The sequence below is a fragment of the Salmo salar genome, chromosome ssa12 (assembly GCF_905237065.1).
Source record: "Salmo salar chromosome ssa12, Ssal_v3.1, whole genome shotgun sequence".
Lineage (NCBI taxonomy): Eukaryota > Metazoa > Chordata > Actinopteri > Salmoniformes > Salmonidae > Salmo > Salmo salar.
The window spans coordinates 38,751,036-38,770,545 of record NC_059453.1 but is presented as its reverse complement, the minus strand read 5'-3'; the positions used below and the strand labels follow the sequence as shown (position 1 = coordinate 38,770,545).

The 19,510-nt window shown below is 39.4% G+C and overlaps 1 protein-coding gene across 3 annotated transcripts in view; it reads right to left on the bottom strand.

The window, feature by feature from the left end:
- Positions 1-19,510, bottom strand: part of LOC106565012 (CSC1-like protein 2) — a 99,071-nt gene that overhangs the window by 62,745 nt on the left and 16,816 nt on the right. For 2 of the 3 annotated variants that reach the window (XM_045691329.1, XM_045691330.1), the window contains exons 2-5: positions 14,226-14,469; positions 9,407-9,486; positions 5,140-5,178; positions 734-824 (exon numbers count right to left, since the gene is read on the bottom strand). In XM_045691329.1, the coding sequence (XP_045547285.1) occupies positions 734-824; positions 5,140-5,178; positions 9,407-9,486; positions 14,226-14,399 (384 nt within the window). In that variant the 5' untranslated portion in view covers positions 14,400-14,469. The remainder of the gene's footprint in view (positions 1-733; positions 825-5,139; positions 5,179-9,406; positions 9,487-14,225; positions 14,470-19,510) is intronic. The other variant, XM_045691331.1, reaches the window with a different exon arrangement.

Genomic DNA, 19,510 nt, shown 5'->3' with positions numbered 1-19,510 from the left:
TACTGTATGACCAGAGAGGGCAATAAACAGGGGACTGTCTGGGGTAAAGCCAACTTGATCGGGACGGCTATAGCGGTGGCCCAATCATGATGTGAGTTTTAGTGAACAGACAGGGAGAGTGAGGGAAGAGCCTTAGCCTACCAGCTGGGATTAAAAGGCTAGGAGGTAGAAAGAGATAACGTGGACCTGAATTTACCTACTAGTGTGATTACAGTGCTACATATGACTCAGGGATATCGTATGGAATTCCATAGAATGTTCTTGAGGGATATTAGTGTGTGGATAACTGACTGGTTTAGCTTATATTTCTGTAAAAGTCACAAGTTGGAAAATGTGTATGAGTGTCTGTTCCACACACTGGGGCATTTCACTTTAAGGATATTAATTCAAACTATTACCATATATAATATTTGTGTTGCATTACTTGGAAGAGTCAAGAGAGATAAGGAGATAAGTCTCCCTTATGATAAAACATCTATGTACTGTATCGATAAGGGGTGGGGAGTCTCCATCAGGAGTCACTTAGTGGAACTCTGTCTGATGGACCTGACTCCACCCACATCCAAGGCTGGCGGCCAGCGGCTTTACAGTCCTCGGCTTATCTTGCATTATTTAACAGGGATGGGAGGCAAAGCCAATGGAGTCGTTTAAAGAGATGCACGTGTGACCAGTAGGACACAACCTCAGTGATGGGGAGACATTCGGAGGGAGGGAGTAGGGAGGGATTTCTCACGTTATCCCGTTGATCGAAGTCGACAGAGCTGGAGACTGAAGTGAGACGTTCATAGCGGTCTGGCGTTTCAGAATGCAGAGCTGAGGCAACACTGGAAACAGAGGACAAGTGTCAGGCTTTGATGGAGGCACGGAGAACAAGGCAGGACCGGGTCCTCCAACTGTTGTTTAGTTTGTTAATTTGTGGTTTGAAACAGAATGGAATTGAGGCAAGAGGAAAAGCTAATGGGGTCGATTCCATTTAAGTTCCATCAATTCAGAAAGTAAACAGAAAATTGTAATGTCAGTTTACTTCCTGAATTTAAAACAATTAAATATAATTTGACCCCAACCCACATTGTTTCACTACTGCATATTTATCATCAAAAATTTCAATTTATTAATGAAACCATAACAGTTACTCAACAATGTCTGTAGAACCATACCATTCTGTGTATATTTTATAGTCAGTTTGATAAACTCTCCATCTCTCTGAGGGTCTAACATGACACATTCAAGATCCCATCATCCTCAGCAGAATTACTGGCCAATCAAGCATTGCTGAGTTGGTACGCACAGAGGCGTTCAATCAGAAAACAGTTAATTTTGTCATTTTCACATGACATAATCCTATATTTAACTTTTTACTGTAGATACTATTGCAATAACAAAAAATCACACAACATTTCACTTGAACTCCCCACTCCAAGGCAAACATCAACAAGGCTGCTATGTGAATGACATAATAGATGTCCAGCTCCACGAGTTCAACATTAGTAGCTAGTAGCTACACAAACGTCAAACTCGTGGGCCTGGATAGATGTCTAGATAATGGTTTGTGTCATGACTGTAAAGTCTGATAGAATCAGTCAACAGTGTAATGACGGTTTATGACATCTGCCTTGTCAGGGAGGTATCAAGTAAAGGGTTACCCCTCACTCTATAGGACAAGAGACATACACAGTGTGCAACTCAGACTAACAACTCTGGCTGAGGGTGCCCCAAGTATGCCAAGCATCCAGACAATAAGGTAGGCATCATTGAGGGCACCCTCAAGCCAAATAATGGTTGTGTGCTAGCAGTATAATTTTCAGACAGAAAAAAGACTTTGAACGATCTAGGTTGGCCACCATTGCATTGTGCTGCCTAACATGCCTGAGGAAATACACTATATATACAAAAGTATGTGGACACCCCTTCATATTAGTGGATTTGGCCATTTCAGCCACACCCATTGCTGACAGGTGTATAAAATCGAGCACAATAGCCATGCAATCGCCAGACAAATATTGGCAGTAGAATGGCCTTACTGAAGAGCTCAGTGACTTTCAACGTGGCACCGTCATAGGATGACACCTTTCCAACAAGTCAATTCGCAAATTTCTTCCCTGCTAGAGCTGCCCCGGTCAACTGTAAATACTGTGGAAATGTCTAGGAGCAACAATGGCTCAGCCGTGAAGTGGTAGGCCACACAAGCTCACAGAACGGGACAGCCGAGTGCTGAAGAGCGTAGCGCCAGAAATCGTCTGTCCTCGGTTGCAACACTTACCACCGAGTTCCAAACTGCCTCTGGAAGCAACGTCAACACAAGAACTGTTCGTCGGGAGCTTCATGAAATGGGTTTCCATGGTCGACCAGCCACACATAAGCCTAAGATCACCATGTGTAATGCCAAGCGTCGGATGGAGTGGTGTGAAGGTCGCCACCATTGGACTCCAGTGGAAACGCATTCTCACGAGTGATGAAGCACGCGTCACCATCTGGCAATCCGATGGACAAATCTGGGTTTGGCAGATGCCAGGAGCACACTAACTGCCCCAATGCATAGTGTCAACTGTAAAGTTTGGTGAAGGAGGAGTAATGGTCCGCCCAACATCAGTGTCCAACCTCACTAAATGCTTGCGGCTGAATGGAAGCAAGTCCCCGCAGCAATGTTCCAACATCTAGTGGAAAGCCTTCCTAGAAGAGTGGAGGCTGTTATAGCAGCAAAGGGGGGGACCAACTCCATATTAATACCCATGATTTTGGAATGAGATGTTCGACGAGCAGGTGTCCACATACTTTGGTCATGTAGTGTACCATCTTTGATATGCATAATCTCATTTTGTGATTAGAGCTCCACTGAGCAATGGACATGCATTGTCTTTTGCTTTAAACGCCAAGGGCCGTATTCAATTCAACCTATTAACTGTCTTCTCATCATGGGAAATTCTCTCTTTTTTTACGCTACAAGAAAGCCCGTTTTGGGTTATGTACTCAAACAACATGTTAAAACAAAAAACTGCAACTCAAGGCCAGGCACTACGGGCATATTTTTTGTATTTATATTATCTTTATTTAACTAGGCACTTCAGTTAAGAACAAATTCTTATTTTCAATGACGGCCTAGGAACAGTGGGTTAACTGCCTTGTTCAGGGGCAGAACGACAGATTTTTACCTTGTCAGCTCGGGGATTCGATTTTGCAACCTTCTGGTTACTAGTCCAATGCTCTAACCACTAGGCTACCTGCCGCCCCTAATGACTGACAATGACAGTTTCCAGAAAAATGGATTTACAGGATATGCAAATATTTGCATATTTAATTAAATATAGAGTACCCCAGTATGAGTCATAATACCCATCAAACCTAGGAGGTCAAAAAAGGAAATGGTACCAATAATTTTTCCCATAGGGGATTTAGAAACACTTCAAATAAGGGCTGTGTTTCGTGTAGGCTTACCCTGGTGTGTAGTTTGGATAACCATGTAAATCTCTCTAGGACAAGGTGACTTTGATCAATATATTTGCCTGTATTTACCCCCCAAAAATGAAACGCTAATTAGCTGCTAATGTGGTTATCATAAAGAACTACAAATGCCATGATGATCTGGACGAGACTACCGAATCAAGGCAAAGGTAATCTCTGGATTAACCATCTAATGTTAGCTAAATGTAGTAATGAATAAATTGGCTACATTTCTTTAAAATTGACAGTTCTGTGAACTGTCTTGTGCTAGTTTTAAATTTACACAATACCTTTTAGCAAAGGTGTCAGCTAGAGATGACGTGCAGGACCTTGCAGGGATTTGTAGTTTTGCATTATGTCTATTTTGATGCTAATTAGCATTTTTGAATCTGAGAGTAAATAGAGCCGAATATATTGATAAAATCACATTGATCGAGAGAGATTTACATGGTTATCCAAACGTCACGACAGGGTAAGCCTATATGAAACACATCCCTTGTTTTAAGTGTTTAAAATCCCCCGTGGGGAAAAATGGCTAAAAAAATGATTGGAACCATTTCCCTGTTTAACTGCTAGGTTTTAAGGGTATTATGACACCTCCAAAGTGGAGCTCTACAGCCTAGGTGATTGTGATTAAGGGGGGGGAGGGGGGACACCATCACTGTGGTGCCTGGCCTCAACAACAACAGTATTACTCCATCATTTCTTGAAGGGTAGGATTTGTTTTTGACATATTCCGTAAAGACAGTTAGTGATTTTGAATAGGGCCCAAAGTCTACAAATAGGTTGCGTTTTAGATGCAGCACTGGGTGTATATTGTAATCTCCCACTCTTACATCCTACAACAGAAGATCTACCACAGTCCAACAATAAACTTAGTCCAATGATGACATGTACAGAGATGGGGGCATTTATCTGTCAGGACAGAAGACCACATTCCACTTTCTAGCTGGATTCCAATCGGAAAACACTCCCTTTCCTCTGCCTTTATTGACCCCTTCATGGCCCTGAATGGACAGAGGGGAAGGGGTCATTTTTTGACTGAGAACCCAGCCTGTTGAGAACTTGGCTTCTTATGGTCTAATAAAGGGTCCACTCGGGAGGTGCTATCATCACAGCTAATGTCACAAGGATTCACAAAGACGCCACAGCAAGAGGGCCTAGGGAAGTTCACATCCACCCTGATGCACCTTTTACCTTGTATTATTTGCTCTCAGTGTATCATAGTTACCCTTTTCTCTTCTCCGACTATGTTATATTCAAATATGTAAAAAGGAAGCATGCATGTCAAAAGATTCATATGTTAGGTGACAGTCAAAGCATCAGAAGTCAACAATATGGTTAATGACACACAAGGCACTTATGGTGGGTTAACAAAAGTCAGAGTCGACACCCAATAAATCCACAGCAAAAAGCAGTGAGAGCCCTCACACCAAACCATCTTGCTTGTTAATAAGATATACACATACACCTTTCTCACACACCAACCCACAGGACACCCCAATTGGAGTTGATTGCAGTCCATTATGGAATTGGATTGCAAGCACACACACACACACACACACCTATCTGAAAGGGAAAAAGAGAGTGTTAGTCCACCAGTGAGCAGGACAACAAGTACAGTTAGGACAGTAAAGCAACCAGGGAAGAGAGAAGACATTGGAAAACCAGAAGATAATCAAAACGTGTTTAAAAACATACTATTCCCGCTCCTCCAATCCGCTGAAACGCTTCTTCGATCTTCACAGTGAAAAAAAAAGGAAAAATGAGCATAATCGGCATGAAAAGGAATACACATTTACTTCATTAAGGTTAGTCCTGGATAGAAATCCTGAAGTGTCAACAAATTAGATGTTACACAATGTATAGGAGCAGGACAGGTTTATGAGAGCCATAGGTGGGGGAGGTTGAGGGGCGATCTATCACATCACATGGGCCCTGATCAGATGTCACCCCACAATCCCCTCACCACACACACGGACATACAACAACTCTGACACTGGTGACCCCTGCCTCATCACAGCTCTGAAAGAGCCCCTAAAAGCAATAAAACAGCTGTGTGTATGTGTGTCTGTCTGCTAGTGCTGAGCGATAAACAAAAATGTGGGCCCGGTTTACAATCATTGACCAACGTTTTTATCTGAACTCAACACGCTGTTTCTCTAGAGAGAAATCCAATCCAGTACAAACTGTGGGAAGTTCAACATAGTTTAGTGCAGAAAATGTGGTAATTAAGTACATTGACCACAATCCACTGTGCAGACAGTTGCCCATTCTTGCCTGGGCATACACGGAGACAAAGGGTGCGTTTTTCTCCATCTAGGCGCAGGAGCAGTTAGTATAGCATTAGGTGCTTGCCTCTCTTTCCCGCCCAAAATGTGTTTGCTTGTAGAGCAGCTTTGCTGTGCAAGCCAGACTGTGGAAAGTTACAACAGCGCTGTGCAGTAAGTGACCATATGGCCAATGCAGGCAGTGGCTCCACTTCTGTCAGTGGCGTCATTTTTGGGAAAGCTGGGAAACTTTTTGGGGCTATGAACCGGCAGAAAAATGCACATTGGTTGATGCAATTCAGGGGAACAAGACCACACACAGACCGCATGAGAGGAAGTGAAGTTGTGAATGAATTAAGTGATAGACAGTAATATTGGCAGTCACTACCTTCATGGGGCTTTTATTAGCTAATTGTTTTATTCTGTGTAGATACAGAAGAGAAAACAAAAATCTTACCGATATTGAAAACAGTGACTATTTTTCAAAAACTGAACCGTAACCAAACCAACCTCAAAAAGCATTAAATCACTAAGCACTAGTGTGTGTGTGTGTGTGTGTGTGTGTGTGTGCGCATGGAGTGACAAGGGAGAGGGAAAGAGAGCGGGACAGACAAGAAAACAGGAAGTATGTGGCGCAAAAGAGATTGTTCAGTCAGCTATGGGACTAGGAAATGGTTTGCCCCTCTCTCTCTCGCTCTGTCCTTTAAATGAATGGGAGGACAGAACTATTTCAAAGGACACGAAGCACTTACAAAGCTCGTACATCATATCCATGAGCAGACCCAGGTCACTTTAAAATAACCAAATAAGTCTTCAACTATTATTGTACTTAAAAGGGGCCATCCAGGATTGGTACACAGTAAATCAAGGAGAGTTGAAATCCCAGTGTTAAAATGGTTAGGGTTAAATTGACTCAACTTTAGTTATTTTAACCCTCAGCGTGATACTCTCTCTGGAGTTAGTTGGGACGGAGTACTTTTAACACAATTAAGAGTAAGCAGAGACAGGGAGTTAAATCTATGGAGTATCCACAGATGTGGGAGGGGCCTCTCAAATTTCCCAGCATGCTCCGTTGCAGGTAGATTTTTTTTAATATCTGTCTTTTTGCATGCACATTTATTTTTTATAATCATTTGTTTTTTACTTTCTGCTCTGACAGGCTTTCTGAATGCAAGTCGTGATATCTTCCCTTGAGTTGGATTCCAACAGGGATTGGATATTACTTTGCTAGTTACCATAACGTGACACATTAAGATATGCAAATAAGGCATCACCCTTACACTTCAGAAGTAGTAAACTGATAGAGAAAATGTAAACTGATGGAGTTGACTGTTAATTCAAAACACAGATAAGTGTAAAATTGCAAGAGTAGACTAAAATGACACTAAAAAGAGTAATCAACTCTGAGAGTTGGATATTTACTCTATTAGTGTAAAAAAAAATATTATGAAAAACAGCCTGGCATCAAAGACAAGACGTAACATAGTAAATGTAAAGCGGAGACACTCAAAATAGTATGATATGTTACATTTGGTATGATTACAAAGACAGGTTACTTAACCCTTTACACACGTGGGAATTGACCTACTTGGATAGGGCTTAATTAAAATGTTTCTTACAGAAGAAATATGAAAAGCATATGTATAAGCAATTGAAAGGGAACAGTTTGGATGTTATGGAAAAATTATTAGGTCAAAATTGAGGACACAGCAGTTCACCTGTTGTTAGTGTTGATTGTATGTCCATTTTACATTTACTGTACTTTTCACTGTATTTGTTGAAACGAAATCTGAAAATACTCTGGATACATTCAGTAACACAATAATATTTTTGGAAAATGTGGGGTAGGTGCAACATTACAAAAAAATTACAAGTGTTTGACTGAGAGGAGTAACTGGTGTCTCCAAGTGGCCACAAACCCCTCCAAAGTGTGCATAGTTCCTAAGTAATTTCGATGCAGTTTTATGACTCAAAGAAGAGTCTTCAACTATAAGGTGTTTTTTTGTTTGTTCTCCTAGCTGTGCCCTTGAGGAACTAAAGCAGGGACACTGGTAGTTGTTTGGTTTGGAACATTCCTTTTGCGATGGTGGAGACTTCACAAACTGGGACTCCCAATTTCGAGATTAGACTGCTCTAAGGAGTGACCTCAAACTACAATTTGTAGTTCGTAGAAACAAATAACGCTTATGTTAGCATTTTCAGACAATTTTTTGTACATTTTACTCAGCAAAGAGTGGGTATGAATTGACACATTACAATATTAAAACAGCTTTGGAATAAAACGTTCAATATATTTTCTTAAGCATCCTCTGTACTGTGTGCTTATTGTTTAACCATTATGTTCTAGGGCCATTTTGAGACCTTATGGAGCATCAGGTACTGCTGGAATGTTTACAATGGTTACTCAAAACATTTATTAATTATTTATAAAGTATAAATAGCCCACACTTTAGATGTGGCCACGCAAAAAGACCTTAAGGATCTTATGAATACTTTAAAAGTTGTTTATAAATGCGTGAATAACTAGGTTACTAACATTTACAAATGTGGGAGTAATGATTAATAAACAATTAACGAATACATTATAAATGCTTTATTATGTGGAGTTATTATAAAAGTGCTACCGAATATTTTCCCAAACTAATTTGTTGTGGCAGTTTTGAAAAACTTGCATAAGCCTGTGTCTGGTTGGGCAAGGCCAACTCTCTCAATCTTGTGCAAAAGTGACCATGCAGCAAGTATGGAGTATATTTGGTAATATTCTCCCAGTAGGACATAAGCCCAAAAGGACAACTGACAGAAAGTTTGCCTACATCGTCATTACAGAGTGCAAGTACACACTGGATTACCTGGACAAGTCTTCTAAGTATACACTTGTTTTTTGAAACAAATTGGTTGATGAAATTCATGAATTCATGATCACAGATGTATAATATGATGGTCAACTTTTAATGTCAGATAGCTAACCCTATAAAAATAAGATGGAGGCAGATAGCTAACCCTTTCATTTTGTCTTTTGACCATGTCCAAAGTATGTATGTGCATGTGTCTCTGCATGGGGAAATGCCTGAAGGAGAAATAATGAGGTCGATATGAGCAGAGCGACCATGACAAGGCAGAGTTTTCAGTGAATGACTGATTCAGTACTCAAGGAGTTCAAAACTTGTTATTTCTCTTCTTAATGCACTGCATCAGATCATGTACATTCAAGGTGATCGATTTGATACAACAGTAAAATACAGTAAGTACGCTAACTACTTAGAAATTATTTCCATATTTATTACCAACATACCCAAACCATAGATGAATCATAATTGATTAATAAGTATCCCAATGGGTTACGATAATAAACTGGTGAAAATATTCCCTGAAGAAGATTTTGTTGCTCTGCTGTGTGAGCAAATCCTGCAGCACAGACAGTCGTTGTTCATATACAGCTCCAGAAATGAGTATTATGTAAGTGACAGTGAGTCATTCAGTCTCCCTGAATGACTTGCAAACCAATAATCCTGAAGGAAGAGGTAGGAAGGAATGGTGATGGGGTTATTTAAGGCACACAGTCATAACAGGCAAGTAATTCTCACAATTCAACAGACAAGGGCTAATGACCAGTAGGCCTACATCAGGGTAGTATACGTGTGCGCGCGCATGTGTGTGTGCGTGCGATGTAACACTTCAGAGTCATTTGTTAGGCCTACCTGTCAGCGTCTGTCACCAATGCCAAGCGTCCATAATCCCAGGCCACTTTCCGCAGTACTGAGAAGACAAAGAGAAGCACCTGAAAGCACAGATGAAAGTAATGTTACATGAATTTCCTCTTCATTGGTGTTTTTTGGGTGAGCCCCAAGAACATCTGTGTATCATTCAAATGTTCAAATGTATTTTATAGCAATGTCACTGCTGTTCTAAAAAAAAAAATTGTAGGACCAGTAAGCACTTACTGGGCTCTGAAATGATTGACACCCTAGATAAAGATGAACAATAATGACGGGGGGAAAAAATGAACAAATATGAAGCTATATTGTACGCTCCAAAAAATTGGAAAGATAGAGAAAAAAAGAAAAAAAAGAAGTAGGGGTCAAAATTATTGACACACCAAAAGATTCTTATTAATAAAGTAGTCAAAATATTAGTATTTGGTCCCATATTCCTAGTATGCAAAGACTACGTCAAGCTTGACACTACAAAACCTATTGGATGCCTTAGCGGTTCATTTTGCTGCATTTCAGGTTATTTTGTGCCCAATAGAAATTAAATGGTAAATGATCTATTGTGGTCATTTTGGAGACATTGTAAATAAGAATAGAATAATGTGTTTCTAAACACTTCTACATGAATGTGAGTGAGAAATGTAGAGGGTCAAAGATCATACCCCCCAAGACATGCTAACCTCCCCTGGTTTAGGTAATGGTGAGAGGTTAGCATGTCTTGGGCGGTATGATCTTTGACCCTCTACATTTCTCACTCACATTCATGTAGAAGTGTTTCGAAACACATTCTATTAACAATAAAAGTGACTCAAATGACAATACATTTACCATTCATTTCTACTGAGCACAAAATCTGAAACACAACCAAAACAAAACTTGACCACTTTACTAATGATCAAATCGAAATTGTATTTGTCACATGACCCGAATACAACAGTTGTTGACCTTGCTGTGAAATGCTTACTTACAAGCCCTTAACCAACAATGCAGATCAAGAAAGAGTTAAGAAAATATTTACTAAATAAACTAAAGTAAAAATAGTCAAATAAAAATAATGAGGCTATATACAGGGGGTACCGAGTCAATGTGCGGGGTTACAGGTTAGTCAAGTTATTTTGTACATGTAGGTATGGGTAAAGTGACTATGCATAGATGATAAACAGCGAGTAGCAGCAGTGTAAATAGTCTGGGTGGTCAATTGATTAATTGTTCAGCAGTCTTATAGCTTGGGGGTAGAAGCTGTTAAGGAGCCTTTTGGACTTCGACTTATAAGAATCTTTAGGGATGTCAATAATTCTGACCCCTACCTTTGAGAATTTTTCTCTGAGAAATTGTATTAGTATAAAATTGAATTTACCCTTTTTTTTGCATACAATATAGCTCAGTATTTGAATTATGTATTTTATACAGTCATTATTGCTCATCTTTATCAAGGGTGTCAATAATTTCAGACCCCACTTCATATTATAGGAGGGAAATGTAGTACGACTAGAGGATGACAATAGAAAGGAGCAACAATGGTGCTTAATTCTTAAGGCTAAATAAAAAATGTCAAAGTATAAAAAAGGCCAACACTCACGTCACTCAGTTTTCAGATTCCAAAAATGATTGCGTTTTGCATATATATTTCACATTTTCCTTACGCTGACAAAGACGTGAGTAATAATATTAAATAAATTGACTAAACAAGCCTTTTCATCTGTTCATTGTGTTATGATATCATGTCCATGTTGTTAGTATATTTTATTTAACCTTTATTTAACCAGGAATAGACAGAAACCTGTTTTGGGAGGGGGACCTGCTATATGCTGCTTTATGAGCGTCAAAGTTGACATTGTCCTGAGAAACAAAATCCTTGAGAGACAGGGATCTTTGAGGGCACACATTACGAAATGTCTTTGGAACACTAATTCAGTCACCAGACCCTGTCATTTTGGGTGAAAACGCATTCTCGACACATATATAGTTATTGATAATGCTTACCAAGGCACAGCCATAACCCATCATTTTTGTGACCTTGGCTGCCCAGTAACATTTTACAATACATTTGAGCATTTGAGGAGATGAGCATGTGGCCATGTGAATGTAGCATACATTAAAAGACAACAGGAGATGAGGTGACCCCCAACGACAATACAGCATCATTTGAATAATGCCACTGCTAGACAGTCAGCCGCTATGTAGGTCAATCCATTGTTCCTATGGTCACAAAGCACTATGGATGTTACCATCAATTAGTCATGAACAGGAGCATCCTGTTCCACACCAGTACTACAACCAAACCTTTAGGACTGCTAAAAAAAAATTGGTACCATTGAACTCACTGACTGACTTGTCCAATTTGAAATCCATAGTTGGTGGGTGTAAAGGAATTTAATAAGACTCAATAAGATTTGTCAAACCATAACCTTCCTCCCCTGTAAATCGGGGACTGATTCAGACCTAAAATGACAAGGACACAAGGTTGAATGGACTCAGACCAATCAATGACAAATCAATTAACATCCAGGGAGAAAAGAAAACCAACACTAATGACGGACTTACTGGTCCGGATTTTAATAGCCTAGCCCTATTCACCTTATGAAGGCCCGCCCAATTGACCTGAACCACTTCAAACTAATTTGTCTTTCAACTTCCTGCGCATTAACACACAAGCAAACCAAGGGAGAAGTCATTAAATATGAATTACATGTGTCAAAACTTTTACATAACATGTACAGAGTTTGAAAGATATGGTAATTATCTGGTGACAAAAAAAATTAACCTGTGTTTTCGTGTAGTATAAGCACTCAGAAGCCGACGTTAGCATTCCTAAAAACTTAACATAGTCTAATAAGCTAGCGAAACTACCCTGCTATCTAATAATCATAATCCATACAGGATTCATCCCTTTTCAATCAAAGATCAAAGAATTGAAAGGGCATTGTTGTTGGAGAATGACAAAATACAAAATGTTTTTATGTAGATTACATTACTATATTTGCTATCTGTTGTGGCACAAAGTTAAACTAGCTAACCCACCATGTTAAGTCTAATATTGCCGTCTCCAAAACGGAAAGGTGCCTCAAGCAGTGTTAACTTCCAGGCAATTGAAAAATGTATAAATAAATATATAATGACAAAGCAAAAACTGGCTTCTAGAAATGTTTGCTAATTTATTTTAAAAAAGAACAAAACTGAAATATTACATTTACATAACTATTCAGATGCTTTACTCAGTACTTTGTTGAAAACACATTTGGCAGCGATTACAGCTTTGAGTCTTCTTGGGTACGACACTACAAGCTTGGCACACATGTATTTAAAAGGAGTTTCTCCCATTCTTCTCTGAAGATCCTCTCAAGCTCTGTCAGGTTGGATGGGGAGCGCTGCTGGACAGCTATTTGCAGGTCTCTCCAGAGATGTTAGATCGGGTTCAAGTCCGGGCCACTCAAGGACATTCAGAGACTTGTCCCGAAGCCACTACTGCATTGCCTTGACTGTGTGCTTATGGTCGTTGTCCTGTTGGAAGTGAACCTTTGCCCCAGTCTGAGGTCCTGGAGCAGGTTTTCATCAAGGATCTCTGTACCTTGCCTCGATCCTGACTAGTCTCCCAGTCCCTGCCGCTGAAAAACATCCACACAGCATGATGCTGCCACAACCATGCTTCACTGTAGGGATGGTGCCAGGTTTCCTCCAGTTGTGATGCTTGGCATTCAGTCCAAAGAGTTCAATCTTGGTTACATTAGACCAGAGAATCTTGTTTCTCATGGTCTGAGAGTCTTTAGGTGCCTTTTGGCAAACTCCAAGCGGGCTATCGTGCATTTTATTGAGGAGTGGCTTCTGTCTGGCCACTCCACCATAAAGGCTTGATTGGTAGAGTGCTGCAGAGATGGTTGTCCTTCTGGAAGTTTCTCCCATCTCCACAGAGGAACTTTAAAGCTATGTCAGAGTGACCATTGGGTTCTTGGTCACCTCCCTGAACAAGGCCCTTCTCCCACGATTGCTCAGTTTGACCGGGCAGCCAGCTCTAGGAAGAGTGTTAGTGGTTCAAAACGTATTCCATTTAAGAATGATGGAGGCCAATGTGTTCTTGGGGACCTTCAATGCAACAGACATTTTTTGGTACCCTTCCCCAGATCTGTACCTCGACACAATCCTGTCTCGGGGCTCTAAAGACAATTCCTTCGACCTCATGGCTTGGTTTTTGCTCTGACATGCACTGTCAATTGTGGGATGTTATATAGAACGGTGTGTGTCTTTCCAAATCATGTCCAATCAATTTAATTTACCACAGGTGGACGCCAAGTTGTAGTAACATCAAGGATGATCAATGGAAACAGGATGCACCTGAGCTCAATTTGGAGTCTCATAGCAAAGGGTCTGAATACTTACGTAAAAAAGATTGTTTTTTTATTTTTATAAATTTGCAAAACATTCTGTTTCGCTTTGTCATTATGGGGTATTGTATATAGATTGCTGAGGAACATTTTTCATTTAATCCATTTTAGAATAAGGCTGTAATGTAACAAAATGTTGAAAAAGTCAAGGGGTCTGAATACTTTCCAAAGGCACTGTACACACACATAGATTCTGTATACCTATGTGATCATTGCAGGTTAGCATAAAGTCACTAGGACCCCTTTTCTCAAATCCAGACCTTCAGGTCAGAAGTATTGCTGTACACAGACCTGGGATCCCAGGTAAGTAGAATCAGTGACATAAGTCAATAAATTACCTACAGGGGAGCAAGAAAAACCTGCAGCACTGGAATGGGGCTAGGAATCTATTTGAAATTCAGGCAAGACAGATCTCTAGGCAGACTCACCAGGAAGCACATGAAGTCCAGCGCAAGGACTGTTGGGACCCCTCCAAAGGGTAGGCCCTGAAGCACGGTGCTGCGGATACGGGCTGAGTAACAGTAGTCTTTGGACTCATTGTTGGCAGAGCAGTTCTCCTGACCTGCAATGCAGGCCCGGACACCACCCGGCCATATCCCCATGGTCACGATCAGGTGAAGACCCACAGGATCAGCACTCTGAGCAAGCTCACAGCCACATCTTCCTGGAAACCTATCGTGGAAGAAAGGAGGAAAAGGAGGGTGAAACCACCGATTACAGATATCCAGATAAACCACTTACGGCAACAAAAAACAGCTAAACATCGTCACTTAGGGAGAGGAATTGTGCACTTTATATAGAAATCTGAAAACTCAGATCTTTGTAAATTACAGTTTCTAAAACTAGAACTTGTTGTGAACGCAATTAAATAAATAAAGCAAGTGTTATGCCGCTAAGGACCATTTCACAAAGCAGAATAAGTGTGTTGGGACACCTACCAGTAACAGAATGACACAGACTCAGATTTTTCACTTTACAAGTATGCCAAAACAAAAACCATTGATTGCAAAGTTAAACAAACCATACAACTCTATGCACAAGGACTACTTTTAACAATTTCCCCAGAAAAGTTTACAAAACATTTACTCGAAGAACAGTGCATTGTAAAGTTTGGTAACAGAATGACAGTAAAATCTTTTTTTGTGTGACCACATTTTCCCCAAAATCTTAAATATATAGTCCAAATCAAAGAGCGACTTAATCGAAAAAGCAAATTCTCCTTTTGAAAATGGCCAATGTGGCATTGACATGATGTTCTAGTGTCAAAATGTACTACAAAGTGTAAATAGGATAATTTTAATCATGAAGTCCGTCTCGTCTAAAATGTTTTGAGAGTTCATCACGACTTACATGAGGGTTGGGTTTGGATTACAATTATGTCAACTAGAGGTCGACCGATTAATCGGAATGGCCAATTAATTAGGGCCGATTTCAAGTTTTCATAACAATCGGTAATCGGCATTTTTGGACACCGATTGTGGCCGATTACATTGTAATCCATGAGGAGACTGCGTGGCAGGCTGACTACCTGCTACGCGAGTGCAGCAAGGAGCCAAGGTAAGTTGCTAGCTAGCATTAAACTTATCTTATAAAAAAACAATCATTCTTAACATAATCACTAGTTATCATCAACCATGTGTAGTTATTACTAGTTTATCTAGCTTGTCCTGTGTTGCATATAATCGATGTGGTGCCTGTCAATTTATCATCGAATAACAGCCTACTTCGCCAAATGGGTGATGATTTAACAAGCACATTCGCGAAAAAAAGCACTCTCATTGCACCAATGTGTACCTAACCATAAACATCAATGCCTTTCTTAAAATCAATACACAAGTATATTTTTTTAAACCTGCATATTTAGTTAATATTGCCTGCTAACATTAACTTATTTTAACTAGGGAAACTGTGTCACTTCTCTTGCGTTCTGTGCAAGCAGAGTCAGGGTATATGTAGCAGTTTGGGCCGCCTGGCTTGTTGCGAACTGTGTAAAGACCATTTCTTCCTAACAAAGACCATCATTAATTTGCCAGAATTGTACATATTTATGACATAACATTGAAGGTTGTGCAATGTAACAGCAATATTTAGACTTAGGGATGCCACCCGTTAGATAAAATACTTAACGGTTCCGTATTTCACTGAAAGAATAAACATTTTGTTTTCGAAATGATAGTTTCCGGATTTGACCATATTAATGACCTAATGCTCGTATTTCTGTGTGTTATTATATTATAAGTCTATGATTTGATATTTGATAGAGCAGTCTGACTGAGTGGTGGTAGGTAGCAGCAGGCTCGTAAGCATTCATTCAAACAGCACTTTCCTGAATTTGCCAGCAGCTCTTCGCTGTGCTTCAAGCATTGTGCTGTTTATGACTTCAAGCCTATCAACTACCGAGATTAGGCTGGCAATACTATAGTGCCTATAAGAACATCCAATAGTCAAAGGTATATGAAATACAAGTGGTATAGAGAGAAATAGTCATATAATTCCTATAATAACTACAACCTAAAACTTCTTACCTGGGAATATTGAAGACTCATGTTAAAAAGGAACCACCAGCTGTTCTCCTGTTCTGAGCAAGGAACTTAAACGTTAGCTGTGTTTTTTTTGTTTTTTTACATGGCACATATTGCACTTTTACTTTCTTCTCCAACACTTTGTTTTTGCATTATTTATTTGAGATTAAATAGATTTATGTATTATATTAAGTTAAAATAAAAGTCTTCATTCAGTATTGTTGTAATCGTCATTATTACACATACATACATATATATATATATATATAATATATATATATATCATGGCCGATTAATTGGTATCGGCTTTTTTTGGTCCTCCAATAAATCGGTATCGGCGTTGAAAAATCATAATCGGTCGACCTCTAATCTCAACATATATGCCCCCTCTTTGCCTATTAACACGTGGTGGCAACGCCAAGGGAAAATTGCCACTACTCTTGCTCAACTAAAAATGTAATCTGTCTAATCACAATTGAAGTCACTCAAAAAAAGTTGAGTTGAATGCTCCGAGAGGAATATTTCCCTTGCATTGAACACAAAACAAGCCGACTAGGTAAATGGATAAACTATTCTACTATGGGGTAGTCTGGTTTTTCTATTAATTACTTGTTTTGTTTGCAGAGGGAAAGTAAATGGAAACGGTCTTAACATCTTCAAAGTGCTCCTCTGCAGATATATATTTTCATGTTGCACATTTTTGGGACGTTGCTGCAATGATTTTGCCATGGCGCAGCACCACATAAAAGACTGCAGCGGAAACACTGGTGTGGTACAGAGATGAGGTAGTCATAAAGAAATCTTGTTAAACACTTATTGCACACAGAGTGAATCCATGCAACTTATTATGTGACTTGTTAAGCAAATTTTTACACCTGAACTTATTTAGGCTTGCCATAACAAAAGGGTTGAATACTTAGTGACTCAAGACATTTCAGCTTTAAAATTACATTTGTAAAAATGTCTAAAAACATAATTCCACTTTGACATTATAGGGTAGTGTGTGTTGTCCAGGTTCACAAAAACAAAATGGAATACATTTTAAATTCAGGCTGTAACAACAAAACGTGGAAAAAGTCAAGGGGTGTGAGTACTTTCTCTAGGCACTGTAATTGGTAGGTCTACTTTTACTTGTTACTTCTGTGAACTTTCATTATCCTTCCTCCTCATGAGGGAGAGAAATTTGAAAAAAAGATGAGTTTTTGGTAATGGAATTACAAGGCACAGGCCAATGTAGTTAAACTTGCAGAAGGCAAATCATTTCTCCAAAACGAAGTGTTGATATTAGTTCGGGGTCGTTACGTCAACATTAGTGTTTTAATGTATTTCGAAATCCTTTTAAGACTTTCTGGTAGATGTTTTCTAAGACCCTTTTCCATATTTTGATCAGAAATATTTTTATAGCACAGTTATGGAGGGGCTTCTTCTATCAAGTGTCTGTCGATGTAACGGAGCACTGGAATTACATCCAAAGATTTTCATTTTTTTTTTTTGGTGGTGTGTGTCGATTGGATGAAGAACAAAACTGGAAAAAGTCAAGGGGTCGGAATATTTTCCGAATGCACTGTATATTATGGACATTTTCTGAAATTACAATGCTAAAAATCTAAAATAAATCCTGTGTAGCACCTTTAAGTCTACTCACATTGTATTCGGCGCATGTGCCAAATACAATTTGATTTAAGTTTTTGACATCTAATCCCACAGATAGTGCTAATTTGCACAAAATAATTATGACAAGAACAAAAAATAAAAACACCTTTATACTCGAAGGTATCCATTTTTACATGGGCAATGCATTATTATCTAAAAGGCATAGTTGAACAAGCTGTCTGTAGTGGGGTCTAAAATAGCTCAATAGTGTTGGTGTTTTTAAATAGTTGAAATCATTGGTGCCTGCTATGCGATGCTTCCCTGAAGATCGTCACCACATTACTTCAGCCATATTATTCAGTCATTAGTCTTGTTTACACCTTGCGCTAACATGAGTTTCGTTATCTAATCAATATGATCCAATCACTATCTACACATTGTATTGAAATGTGTCTCTTTGTGACCACATCAACTGGTGTCTCCCTGTATACAAATAATTTGACAGATTTTCTAAATAATATTTATTTTAAGATAATTACTAATGCCATTAGTGAATAGTGCTACCGGTCAATGATTTTAGAGACCAGTATAATGATGATTTAAATGGTTTGATCTAGATCGGTTTACACTTGATTGATATCCAGACACCGTGTGCCTGACTACCTCCGGAAGTGGTCAAGAAGATCAGATCACAATCATATCACAATGTGTCTTTTAATCGTCTAAATCGGTCTAAAGATGTCACAATCAGAATGTGGGCAAGATCTGGACAAAGGGTGCATGTTAGTTATAAACAGGGCTATTGATTCATACATTGTCTGAGTAGTAATACAGTGTAACCTGTTTGAGTTCCATGCACTTGTACAGTCATGCCCTAGATTGACTGGGCGATAAACGAATACAGGTTGGATCAGTATGAACTGTGCAATCGGTCTTGACGTTGTTGAGGGCTAAGATTAAAAGGGTTTGGCCTATTCGCATTCCCCAAAAGCTGGCATGTCTGCAGTGAGTCTTGCAGCTGCCACTCCCCAGGGCTAGCATTGACCATCGCCTCAGCCTTACTACTCGGTGACAGCACTCCCTTTATGGATACGGTGAGGTGTTCCCAACCTAAATCGTCCACTTTCTCTTATCAAAAGAGAATGGAATGCTTTTTTCCTCTTTGCTTGTGTGTCCGATCAGAGTAGAGAAGCAAGGAGAAAGAGAGAAAATGAGCCGAGATAGTGATGAGTGTGGAGTTCTGGCAGCTGAATTTTAGCTGATCAACAGAAATTCTATGCAAAGATCTTACCGACAACATTGAACTTCCCAACGATTAAATAAGGATGTGGACTCAATAGGGAAAATATCACAGAAAAATGTTGTTGTACCTCCTACGCAGCCTTGATAATGATCATTTTGATTAGTATGTGGTGATTGAAGAACACGACTCAGAAACAGTTAATACCTTAGCCTACTACCTCCTTATCGCATCAACAACAAAAAAAGTTGCAGGGATGTGAAGTAATGTTACATAAATATTTTCAACTTCAAAAGTACCAAAAGTAACCTCCACAGGTTCAGTTGTGGGTGTTGCCATTCATTATTACAGCATAACA